We start from the raw sequence: 13,977 nt of genomic DNA, 5'->3' as shown, positions 1-13,977 counted from the left end.
CTTCACATGTTGGGCAGCCCATTTATTTGAATTGGCTTCTCAATGCGCTAGAAATGCAAAAATAAAGTCCTTTCAAAATTACACCCAGCCTCAGCACCCTGAATTTTGGTGCATGTGGAAATGGTCACGTCAGCAGATGTGTGAGGGTGTCACCAACAATTAATGGCACTCCTGTGTATCTGCTAAAGGGCATCACATTTCTGTGGTGTCAGGAAAGTGATTTTGCATGTGTTCCCGACACGCACAAATGTGAACATAGGCTAAATGACTCAATTACATTGGAGGTCAGTATAAATCTTCTCATCACATTGGGGCTTGGTGAAGAATCCTTTCATTCACACTAGTGGTCAGTGTAAATCCCTCCTCACATTGGTGGTCACTGTGAATGGTCCTATTTCATTAGTGGTAAGTGTAAATCCCCTTTACATTGATCGCCACTGGAAAAAATCCTCTTTATATTGGTAGGCAGTAAAAAATCCTAACTTTCATGTTTGGTCAGTGTTGAATCTTCCTTTACATTGGTGGTCCATGTAGAGGCCTCCCTTTAATTGGTGGTCAGTGTAAATTCTCCCTTACATTGGTGGCCAGTGCAGAAATGTATTGCTTGTTGTTGTAACTTCCCCCCATTACATTGGTCGTCAGTGTAAATTACTATTACATTGGTTGTCAGTGTAAATTCTCCATTACATTGGGGATCCATATATATTTCCCTTTGCATTGGTGGTAAGTGCAGAATTGCCTTTACACTAGTGGTCAGTGTAAATCCCCTCTTACATTGGTGGTCAATGTAGAAATGTCATCTTCCATCCCCATCCGGCACTGCCACTGATCCCATACACCCCAAGGACTGTCACTCATCCCATCCCCCCCAACAGTGTCACTTATCCCATCCCCCCACCACTGCCACTGATCCCATCCCCAAACCACTGCCACTGATCCCATCAACTCCCAGCACTGCCACTGATCACACCCTCCCCCCAGCACTGTCACTGATTCCAGGAGTCCTAGAATCCCTAGGAGTTTTCTGTCTTTTAGTGGGTTCCTTCGCCTTCCCATTCAATGGTGTGCAGGCAGTGAGGAGATGATGTGCTGTAACATTCAGCAATCAATCAGTGAGCTGCAATGATGTGCGGTAACCAGGGGCAGACTGACCATTCGAGCACTCGGGCACTGCCCGAGGGCCTAGGGTCAGTAGGGGGCCCCATGAAATGCCCCTGGTATCTTTTATAGGCTTTTTTGGGTGTGCTTGAGTGTGGGCAAGCACAGCCCTATTGCCCAGGGACCCCATGAGTTGACAGTCCGCCCCTGGCTGTAACTTCTAGCAATCAAGGAGGAAGTGGTAATAATGCACGGTAACCAACAGCAACCAATGAGCAGTAATAATGTGCAATAACCTCTAGCAATCAGTGAGCAGTAATGATGTGCAGAACCTCTAGCAACCAATCAGTGAACAGTAGTGATCTGCTGTAATCTCTAGCAACCAATCAGTGAGCAATAATGCTGTTCAGTAACCTTTAGCAACCAATCAGTGAGTAATAATGATGTGCAGTATCCTCTAGCAACCAGTCAGTGAACAGTAGTTGTCTGCTGTAATTCCTAGCAACCAATTTGTGAGCAATAATGATGTGCAGTAACCTCTAGCAACCAATCAGTAAGTGGTAAGGATGTTCGGTAACCTCTAGCAACCAATGGGGGATCAGTGATGATGTGCAGTAACCGCTAGCAGTCAATCAGTGAACTGTAATAACGTGCAGTAACCTTTAGCAACCAGTGACCAGTAATGATGTGCAGTAATCTCTATCAACTAACCAGCAAGCAGAAATCATGTGCTGTAACCTCCAGCAATTAATCAGTGAGACGTAATGTGTGCTGTTAGCGGTAATGATATGCTGTAACCTCCGGCAACCAATTGCAATTGATGACAGTCCTGCTAAATAAACAGATTTTAGCTGCTAAATAAACTGAGTCTATCTGCTGTCTCAGAACAGGTGAGAAGTGAAATTGCATGGGGGGCCCAATAAAATGTTTGCCCAGGGTCCAATCAATAATAAAGATGGACCTGGTAGATAGTATGCAAAATGCTTTCATATACAGTAGTTGTCATAGACACTACAATGAAAAGGGGGTTGGAGATTATAAACATCCTGAGAGTTCCATTCCACTGACCTCCATGGCCTGCAGAAGAGCCAGAAGGATCTGGTGGGATCATTGACAAGAGCTGGTGAAGGAGAGAGTGAAGGCGCTGGGGCAGTGGTAGTAGCATAATAAAATAGAACCTCACCCTTCTGTATACACAGCACATGGGCCCAGTATGAGCTGGGAATGGTGATGGTGGTGGTGGTGGTGATGGTGGTGATGGTGGGGGGGGGGGGGGGGGTTAAAACAATGGCAGTAGATGCTAACTGTGCCAGGCCAGTAGTGGTAGAAGAAACTGTTAATGGTGGCCAGCTGTGCTCATGGGGGGGCAGGAGACAGCAATAGTGGAGGACGGTGGGATTTATTTCATTCCTGTAGTGATGAAAGGAGAGGTTCAGGCTGTACAGAAAATACATATTTTAGCAGAATGACCCAATTATTCGGAAGCATCTTCAGCAGGGGCTTTTTATTTGTTCCTGATTCAGGACTGGATCATTTTCAGCCACACAACTGTGTGCAAGGACAGATGAAATAATTGGTCTGTCACAAGGACCCCCCATCACTAAATGTATGTATGTGCAGAGAGGGTACTCGCTGCAGTACAGCCCAGCAGCTTGAGTGCATACTGGGAGAGCTTTAGTCAGTGATCCATCTTTCTTGCCCAATGATCAAGGGGGTCATCCATTGTAATGGTGTCAGAATCTGCCTTTGACGCCATGTAATCCCTCACCACACGATGCAGCCTCTGCCAATAGTTGCTGGCAGTAGACAACCCTAGGCACTGGGTAGATAGAAAGGTTTTAAACACCTTGTTTCAGTAGCCTCACCCCCATAACCCCACTGCTCCTCCCTTCAACCATAACAGGCTCCAAACCACATCATCCATGAGACAGTATACTGCCGTTTTCTGGGGAAGAGGTTTACCATTTCTTTTTTTTTTGTTTACAAACGATTTTATTGTATAAAAGTAGACTGTAAAACAACAGTACATTTTCAAATAGAATTTTCAGCAAAAACAAGGCACTTTTGAATAGTACATTACAGAAAAGTATATTAACGTAAGAAAGAAAAGGAATAGAAAAAAAATAGATAGCAAGCACATGAAATGTGTAAACGATGAGTTAGGTTAAATGATACATCTGTCAACAGTATATGCCATTCAACTTTCACTGGGAATGTAATCAATCATGCAATAAATGTCTATAGTCCCTCCATGACTCCCATTTTTTATCAAATAAGTGCATCTTATCCAGTAGGGTATAATGAATGTGTTCCATGAGCATTACAGTATCAATTCTGTGTAAAACGGAGGTCAAGGGTACAGTATTGGACTTCCAATGCAAGGCAATAGACCATAAAGTGGCAATACTTATAGTATGTATCAATCTCATAGTGGCATCAGAGACCCCCGGGATATGAGCCCCCAATAAACAGGTCTGCATAGACAATCGTACCTGGGTACCCGCCAGTGAGGTAGCCACCTCAGATATTTTGCAACAAATCAAAGATATGGTCGGGCAATCCCAAAATATATGAACCAAAGTTCCTGTAAGGCCACAGCCCCGGAAGCAGAAGGGGGACGTTTGTGGGAACATGAGGTTTTCCATTTCTTTCATAGCACATCCTCCAAGTATTTTATCTTTTACTCCCTCTGCAAAGACAGGATGAGCTCTGATGCTTCCCCCTTGTGACATGGATCCTGGAGAGTTGACAACCAGTAAAGTGTCCCCTATTTGTGCCTCAAATTCTGGGGATCTTTTGAAGGCTCTGGAGCATGGATGTGACCATCTAAAACAAGTTACAGGAGGCAGAGAAAACAAAGTCCTCAGGGTCATTGAGAATGACATTTTCCTCAGCTACCTCTCCATATCTACATACAACTCCAAGGGTTTGTGAGGAAAGAAACCAACCCCCCAAAGCCTGCCCTATGCCCTCCTTCTCCTCAATGCCATCATGGCAACTATATTCCTTCTCCTCCTAATGTTGCTTCTGTACCTGCTAAGGCCTCACAGGGATGGTGGCCAGATATATCCGACCCTGAGACACTGGGAAGTTCACCTTCTAATTTTACTGTGCCCCCAGTGCCCTGTCTATAACACCATGCACTGTCTGTTCCAGCAGAAATGCCACAGGAAGAGTGATGCTGATGCCCGCATTGTTACAGCTCACCATTGTGGTTGCCTCCTCAAATCATGACGATATGGTGCATGCACCTTGTATGAGATGCTATTGACATGGGGAGAAGAATCCCAATTCCCTGAGTCTGTCCTCATTTCATACTCACAAAAGGACTCATTTATGGCCCGAAGATGCATGAGCAGTTGATGCAGCAAGACAGTAGAGGTCCACTAGCTGGGTTACATATCAGTTTCCATACATGTCAATTTCCCTGCTGAATTTCACAAAGTTGCATACTATCTGAGTGTGACCAACTGAAATGACTACAAACTCTCTTCTTGCCTGCCTCAAAAATATTTGTAAGCCAGGGTACCTGTCCAGGAAGCACTTCACCACCAGGCTGAGGACTTACACCAGGCAAAGTATGTATATGAAATTTTCATGCTGAAGGGCGGACAACAGGTTGGTGCTGTTTTCCCACATGGCCTTACCCGGCACAAAATATTGTACAATCAACCACTTCTGGGCCGACCATATCTCTACCTCAGTGGGGTTCCTGTCACCTAGGGGTACCAGCTGCAACAGCGCATGGCATCATTTTGCCTGAGCCATTGCATAGTCTCTAGATTCAGTGGCTGATTCCCCCAAAGAGGGCATTAAAGAGGCAAAGAAGTTGGAGGCTATTTTCACCATCAGCAGTTGTAAGGACACAGGAAAGAGGAATTGGCTCAGATGGTGTGCCCCATCCTACATTCACCCTTGATGCCAGCACAGTTATCCAGTGGGCCATGAGTGATAAATATATAATGCCCCCGGCCATACTGTCTGGATTACATGTCTGTGGTCAAGTGAAAAAACCCAATTCATCACGGTGTGTTTGCTCTAGACTTTTTTACAAGTTTACAATAGAGATTAGCAAACTCCGGCTTCATTTAGATGTACAATATTCTGCTTTGCTTTTAGCTTAGAATGTTTTCATTGTATGTATCTTGTCTCTGCTTTTCATTAACCTCCCTAGCGGTCTGATTATGTCCATATTTCTGTGCTCCAAGCGGTACATTTTTTTGCATGGAAATATGTATTTTTTTTATTGTAGGTCTGTAATTTTTAGGAATAACTCACTGAAATCTGTCCGAACAAGAGTCTAGTAAACATCCCGGGGATGATAAAACTTGAAACACGAAATCATCAATTATAATATAATAAATAATCATAAAAAATAATACTAATAAATTTAATTCAATAATATAATCAAACCAAAAACACTGAAATGTGAAATATAGCGCCAAGTTCTCACATCACTGAGCTCAGTCGCAGAATCGTTTTCAGTGTCTAATGAGGAATTTCCCCCACGAATCATTATCACTCAATTCTGCAAGTGGTTCTGATTTACTATCGCTGTTCTCTAGCCGGTCTAAAACCGCGTCTGACCTAAAGAGACGCTTTTTGGACGCCATGGACGTTTCTCAGTTTCCAGGCAGAAAGAACAGTAAAAATGCAGGCAGGGCGCCGGACAAAGCACTCGGGACAAAATGTATGTGAAATGGTTTGATACAGGAATGTTATACTACGTGATTTTAGTGTATTTAGTGAATGTCACTTTTTGTCATTTTTAAATTTCCCGCCAGTTCCGTCCCCCATACGTCCCGACGTCGCAGGGGACAGAAACCGGAAGATGGATGCCGGCATCTGCCGTAGGACATTAGAGGGGACACTGCAGGGGGGACATTGCGGGAGCGAAGGACAAGATAAGAGAAGAACAGATCCTGGAGCAACACCGCATGGTAATCCCGAGTGTAGCTCGGGGGGGTTACCGCTTGTGGTACTGAAACGTTACCCCGAGCTACACTCAGGAATACCGCCAGGGAGGCTACACATGTCTTCAGGTGTCCGTGATGTTTTTTAAGGGTGTTTCAGTCTGGTCTGTGGAGTTCTGGAGTTATCACCTTCTCTGAATAAGTCAATGTATAATAAAGCTGAGCTGTATTCTAGTGGGGGGGGGGGGGTTATATGAAATGTCTCACTGTCTCTGGCTGTCTACCATAGACATAAAGCAGGCCATACAGCACTTATTGATGGGGAAAAACTGAACAGACTTACAGTAGATCAATTTCTGTGCAACCAGCCTGCCCACACATGGATGGAAATTTGGCCGGTCCCTGCTGCCTTGAATGAAGTTTCCTCTATGCATGGCTGCATTAAGATTTCAATCTCACCTTTTTGTCACTCTCTTTCAACACTGTTCACCCCTTCACCCTGCCCTTCTAATCCAGAACTGCTCACTTCTGTGCCTCATCCACCCTCTTCCAAACTTGCTCACTTTTGCACCCCTGCAGACTGATCTCAGTACTGCTCCCCTCTGCACCTCCTGCAACCCTCTTCCAACAATACTCACTTCTCCCCCTTTGCATCCTTGCACCCCTGGGGTACTGCATTACAGCACTTTCAAAATGGAGTTACTGATTACCAATAGCAGTTCATGGTTTGTAATTTATGTTGTCTGCAATTGCCATTTAAATCATTTTTTTTCCTGTGAGAGTCTTAGTTTTATGATCTGTGGCTAAACTGTAATCTCAGAACTCACCATTTTCTGTGGTTTGAAAACCTCTCAATATCCTGCAGAGTTGACTTAGAAGAGTACAGAAGCATCTTAGCGATGATCTATGCTATCAATGAGGTTAACAAGGAGCCCGATCTTCTGCCCAATGTCACCCTGGGCTATCATATATTTAGTACTTGTAATGATGCAAAGAAAACTTTGGGATATGCCATAAAGATATTGTCTGGAGAGAAGGAAGCTGCTAACTATTGCTGTAAGGAACATGGGGAAGTGGCCGGTTTTATTGGTGAGAGTGGTTTCCATTCAAATTATGCATTGGCCCAGTTACTTAGTCTGTATCGGTATACACAGGTAAGTGATCACTGCAATCAATTATGTATGTAACATGGTGAGTTCAATGGATGGCTCTGTACATTCTAGGTGGAACGTTTGTACATTTACTTTTCTAGAATGAGTGCAGATCAGAATGAACAGAAATATGAATATTCCAGGTATATAGAACATTGTAATTTGGGGAAATTATTCAGTGATCATTGTCCCCAAAATCCAGCATATTACTAACCAGGTTCAATGCTTGAATGAGAGAGCAATCCAGGTGGCTCACCATGTCCCTTTGGTAGGTTCCTGGAGTTGTCTTCTGGGTTTTGGATCTAATGCCCAGAATATGAGCTCAACAATCAGGAGCTGTAAGAAATGAAGTTGTGTCATTTGTTTAGTCTCCTTTAAGTAGTTGCTTTTAAACCGATCAGAAGTGAATGTATCTGGGCATCTGCCAACATTATTGTATTGTGTGTGGAGGATCTGTACAGGAAATCATTTAAAAAGGTAGAGTAGTCAGTGACGTCTTTCACCAGGTGCCACCATTACTTCCAATCTGGAATCTCACCATTCATGGATGGTGGCTTTAAACAGAGTCCATCCCACACTGAGAATTCCTTTCAGTCTACATATAGGGATGGGAGGACAGAAATAGAGGGATCCCAGATCCAAGAAGGTGAAGTAGAATCCAGGACATCAATACAGTAAAAAGAACTAAATATAGCAAAATTTAACCAATCAAGTGACAGCATTAAGGGTTCTCCATGTATAATACATAAGGGGGGATATGATCTCCATGTATAATACATAAGGGGGGGGTATATGATCTCCATGTATAATACATAAAGGGGGATATGATCACCATGTATAATACATAAGGGGGGATATGATCTCCATGTATAATACATAAGGGGGGATATGATCTCCATGTATAATACAAAAGGGGGGATATTATCTCCATGTATAATACATAAGGGGGATATGATCTCCATGTATAATACATAAGGGGGGATATGATCACAATGTATAATACATAAGGGGGGATATGATCTCCATGTATAATACATAAGGGGGATATGATCTCCATGTATAATACATAAGGGGGGGGATATGATCTCCATGTATAATACATAAGGGGGGATATGATCTCCTTGTATAATACATAAGGGGGATATGATCTCCATGCATAATACATAAGGGGGATATGAGCTCCATGTATGATACATAAGGGGGATATGATCTCCATGTATAATACATAAGGGGGATATGATCTCCATGTATAATACATGAGGGGGGGATATGATCTCCATGTATAATACATAAGGGGGGATATGATCTCCTTGTATAATACATAAGGGGGATATGATCTCCATGTATAATACATAAGGGGGGATATGAGCTCCATGTATAATACATAAGGGGGATATGATCTCCATGTATAATACATAAGGGGGGATATGATCTCCATGTATAATACATAAAGGGGGATATGATCTCCATGTATAATACATAAGGGGGGATATGATCTCCATGTATAATACATAAGGGGGGATATGATCTCCTTGTATAATACATAAGGGGGATATGATCTCCATGTATAATACATAAGGTGGGGATATGATCTCCATGTATAATACATAAGGGGGATATGATCTCCATGCATAATACATAAGGGGGGATATGAGCTCCATGTATAATACATAAGGGGGATATGATCTCCATGTACAATACATAAGGGGGGATATGATCTCAATGTATAATACATAAGGGGGGGATATGATCTCCATGTATAATACATAAGGGGGATAAGATCTCCATGTATAATACATAAGGGGGATATGATCTCCATGTATAATACAAAAGGGGGGATATGATCTCCATGTATAATACATAAGGGGGGATATGATCTCCATGTATAATACATAAGGGGGGATATGATCTCCATGTATAATACATAAGGGGGATATGATCACCATGTATAATACATAAGGGGGGATATGATCTCCATGTATAATACATAAAGGGGATATGATCTCCATGTATAATACATAAGGGGGGATATGATCACCATGTATAATACATAAGGGGGGATATGATCTCCATGTATAATACATAAGGGGGGATATGATCACCATGTATAATACATAAGGGGGGGATATGATCACCATGTATAATACATAAGGGGGGGATATGATCACCATGTATAATACATAAGGGGGGATATGATCACCATGTATAATACATAAGGGGGGGATATGATCTCCAAGTATAATACATAAGGGGGGATATGATCTCCATGTATAATACATAAGGTGGGATATCATCTCCATGTATAATACATAAGGGGGGATATGAACTCCATGTATAATACATAAGGGGGGATATGATCACCATGTATAATACATAAGGGAGGATATGATCTCCTTGTATAATACATAAGGGGGGTATGATCACTATGTATAATACATAAGGGGGGGTATATGATCTCCATGTATAATACATAAGGGGGGAAATGAGCTACATGTATAATACATAAGGGGGGTGATATTATCTCCATGTATAATACATAAGGGGGATATGATCACCATGTATAATACATAAGGGGGGGGGTATGATCACCATGTATAATACATAAGGGGGAGGATATGATCTCCATATATAATACATAAGGGGGATATGATCTCCATGTATAATACATAAGGGGGGATATGATCTCCATGTATAATACATAAGGGGGGATATGATCTCCATGTATAATACATAAGGGGGGATATGATCTCCATGTATAATACATAAGGGGGGATATGATCACCATGTATAATACATAAGGGGGGATATGATCTCCATGTATAATACATAAGGGGGATATGATCTCCATGTATAATACATAAGGGGGGATATGATCACCATTTATAATACACAAAGGGGATATGATCTCCATGTATAATACATAAGGGGAGATGTGATCTCCATGTATAATATATAAGGGGGGATATGATCACCATGTATAGTATATAAGGGGGATATGATCTCCATGTATAATACATAAGGGGGGGATATGATCTCCATATATAATACATAAGGGAGGATATGATCTCCATATATAATACATAAGGGGGATATGATCACCATGTATAATACATAAGGGGGATATGATCTCCATGTATAATACAAAAGGGGGGATATAATCTCCATATATAATACATAAGGGGGGATATGATCTCCATGTATAATACATAAGGGGGGATATGATCTCCATGTATAATACATAAGGGGGGGGATATGATCTCCATGTATAATACATAAGGGTGTTATGATCTCCATGTGTAATACATAAGGGGGGATATGATCTCCATGTACAATACATAAGGGGGGATATGATCTCCATGTATAATACATAAGGGGGGATATGATCTCAATGTATAATACATAAGGGGGATATGATCTCCTTGTATAATACATAAGGATGGATAAGATCACCATGTATAATACATAAGGGGGATATGATCTCCATGTATCATACATAAGGAGCATATGATCTCCATGTATAATACATAAGGGGGGGGTATGACCTCCATGTATAATACATAAGGGGGGGATATGATCTCCATGTATAATACATAAGGGGGGATATGATCTAAATATATAATACATAAGGGGGATATGATCTCCATGTATAATACATAAGGGGGGATATGATCTCCATATATAATACATAAGGGGGGATATGATCTCCATATATAATACATAAGGGGGGATATGATCACCATGTATAATACACAAGGGGGGATATGATCTCCATGTATAATACATAAGGGGGGATATGATTTCCATGTATAATACATAAGGGGGATATGATCTCCATGTATAATACATAAGGGGATATGATCTCCATGTATAATACATAAGGGGGGATATGATCACCATGTATAATACATAAGGGGGATATGATCTTCATGTATAATACATAAGGGGGGATATGATAACCATGTATAATACATAAGGGGGGATATGATCGCCATATATAATACATAAGGGGGGGGTATAATCTCCATGTATAATATATAAGGGGGGATATGATCGCCATGTATAATACATAAGGGGGGATATGATCTCCATGTATAATACATAAGGGGGGATATGATCTCCATGTATAACACATAAAGGGGATATGATCACCATGTATAATACATAAGGGGGGATATGATCTCCATGTATAATACATAAGGGGGGATATGATCTCCATGTATAATACATAAGGGGGTATATGATCGCCATGTATAATACATAAGGGGGGGATATGATCTCCATGTATAATACATAAGGGGGATATGATCTCCATGTATAATACATAAAGGGGATATGATCTCCATGTATAATACATAAGGGGGGGATATGATCTCCATGTATAATACATAAGGGGGGATATGATCTCCATGTATAATACATAAGGGAATAAGATTAACATGTATAATATATAAGGGGGGATATGATCTTCATGTATAATACATAAGGGGGATATGATCTCCATGCATAATACATAAGGGGGGATATGATCACCATGTATAATACATAAGGGGGTATATGATCTCCATGTATAATACATAAGGGGGTATATGATCTCCATGTATAATACATAAGGGGGTATATGATCTCCATGTATAATACATAAGGGGGGATATGATCTCCATGTATAATACATAAATTGAGATATGATCTCCATGTATAATACATATGGGGGGATATGATCTCCATGTATAATACATAAGGGGGGATATGATCTCCATGTATAATACATAAGGGGGATATGATCACCATGTATAATACATAAGGGGGGGATATGATCACCATGTATAATACATGAGGGGGGATATGATCTCCATGTATAATACATATGGGGGGATATGATCTCCATGTATAATACATAAGGGGGGATATGATCTCCATGTATAATACATGAGGGGGGATATGATCTCCATGTATAATACATAAGGGGGGATATGATCTCCATGTATAATACATAAGGGGGGATATGATCTCCATGAATAATACATAAGGGGGATATGATCACCATGTATAATACATAGGGGGGGATATGATCTCCATGTATAATACATAAGGGGGGATATGATCTCCATGTATAATACATAAGGGGGATATGATCTCCATGTATAATACATAAGGGGGGATATGATCACCATGTATAATACATGAGGGGGGATATGATCTCCATGTATAATACATATGGGGGGATATGATCTCCATGTATAATACATAAGGGGGGATATGATCTCCATGTATAATACATAAGGGGGATATGATCACCATGTATAATACATATGGGGGGATATGATCTCCATGTATAATACATAAGGGGGGATATGATCTCCATGTATAATACATAAGGGGGATATGATCACCATGTATAATACAAAAGGGGGGGATATGATCTCCATGTATAATACATGAGGGGGGATATGATCTCCATGTATAATACATAAGGGGGGATATGATCTCCATGTATAATACATAAGGGGGGATATGATCTCCATGTATAATACATATGGGGGGATATGATCTCCGTGTATAATACATAAGGGGGGATATGATCTCCATGTATAATACATAAGGGGGATATGATCACCATGTATAATGCATAAGGGGGGGATATGATCACCATGTATAATACATGAGGGGGGATATGATCTCCATGTATAATACATAAGGGGGGATATGATCTCCATGTATAATACATAAGGGGGATATGATCTCCATGTATAATACATAAGGGGGATATGATCTCCATGTATGATACATAAGGGGGATATGATATCCATGTATAATACATAAGGGGGGATATTATTATTATTATTATTATTATTATTATTATACAGTATTTATAAAGCGCCAATAGTTCGCTCAGCGCTGTACATTACAAAGGGGGACAGAACATGTGACAGAACAATACCAATACAATGCAAAACATGAGGGGATCGAGGGCCCTGCTCTTTCAAGCTTACAATCTAGGAGGGAGGGGATGGTGGCACAGGAGGAGATAGCTGTGGGGGATGGAGTGGTAGGCAGAGTGGAGGAGGTCGGCAAGTTAGCATGGGGCGGGGTAGGCTTCCCTGAAGAGATGGGTTTTCAGGGTGCGCCTAAAGGAGAGGAGAGTAGGTGATAATCTGATGGGTTGGGGCAGGGAGTTCCAGAGGATGGGTGACACCCTGGAGAAGTCCTGGAGGCGGGCATGGGAGGAGGAGACCAGGGAACTAGAGAGAAGGAGGTCTTGTGAGGAGCGGAGTGTGCGTGCTGGGCGGTACTTGGATATTAGGTCAGTGATGTAGTTCGGGGCAGTATGGTGGACAGCTTTGTACGTCAGCGTTAGGATTTTGAATTTGATCCGTTGCGCAATCTGAAGCCAGTGGAGGGATTGGCAGAGGGGGGTGGAGGACACTGAGTGGAGGCCAGTGGAGGGATTGGCAGAGGGGGGTGGCGGAAACGGAGCGGTTGGAAAGGTGAATGAGTCTGGCAGCCGTATTCAGGATGGACTGAAGCGGGGATAGCCAGCGGCGAGGCAGGCCAGTGAGGAGGGAGTTGCAGTAGTCGAGTCGCGATATGATGAGGGAGTGGATGAGCTGTTTAGTGGTTTCTGGAGTTAGGAACGTGAGGATTTTGGCGATGTTGCGGAGGTGGAGTCTGCACGAGTTTGTTAAAGAGTGGACTTGGGGCTGGAAGGATAGGTTGGAGTCCAAAATGACACCAAGTACTCTGGCCTGCGGGGCGGGTTTGATGGTGGCGTTGTTGGACATGATGAAGAAGTCAATGGGGGGTGGTGTCCGGGCTGG

At 42.0% G+C, this 13,977-nt stretch overlaps 1 protein-coding gene across 1 annotated transcript in view; it reads left to right on the top strand.

Annotated features, from left to right (window-relative positions):
- The window catches only part of LOC149452308 (vomeronasal type-2 receptor 116-like), a 139,938-nt gene that overhangs the window by 1,457 nt on the left and 124,504 nt on the right, over positions 1-13,977 (top strand). The window contains exon 2 of the mRNA XM_089689527.1: positions 6,877-7,165. Coding sequence (XP_089545653.1) covers positions 6,877-7,165 — 289 coding nt within the window. The remainder of the gene's footprint in view (positions 1-6,876; positions 7,166-13,977) is intronic.

This window comes from Staurois parvus, unplaced genomic scaffold (genome assembly GCF_062004578.1).
Source record: "Staurois parvus isolate SC_StPar_1 unplaced genomic scaffold, SC_StPar_1.0 ptg000483l, whole genome shotgun sequence".
Taxonomy (NCBI): Eukaryota; Metazoa; Chordata; class Amphibia; order Anura; family Ranidae; genus Staurois; species Staurois parvus.
Note: the sequence above shows the minus strand (reverse complement) of the source record. Positions and strands in the feature narration are given on the sequence as shown.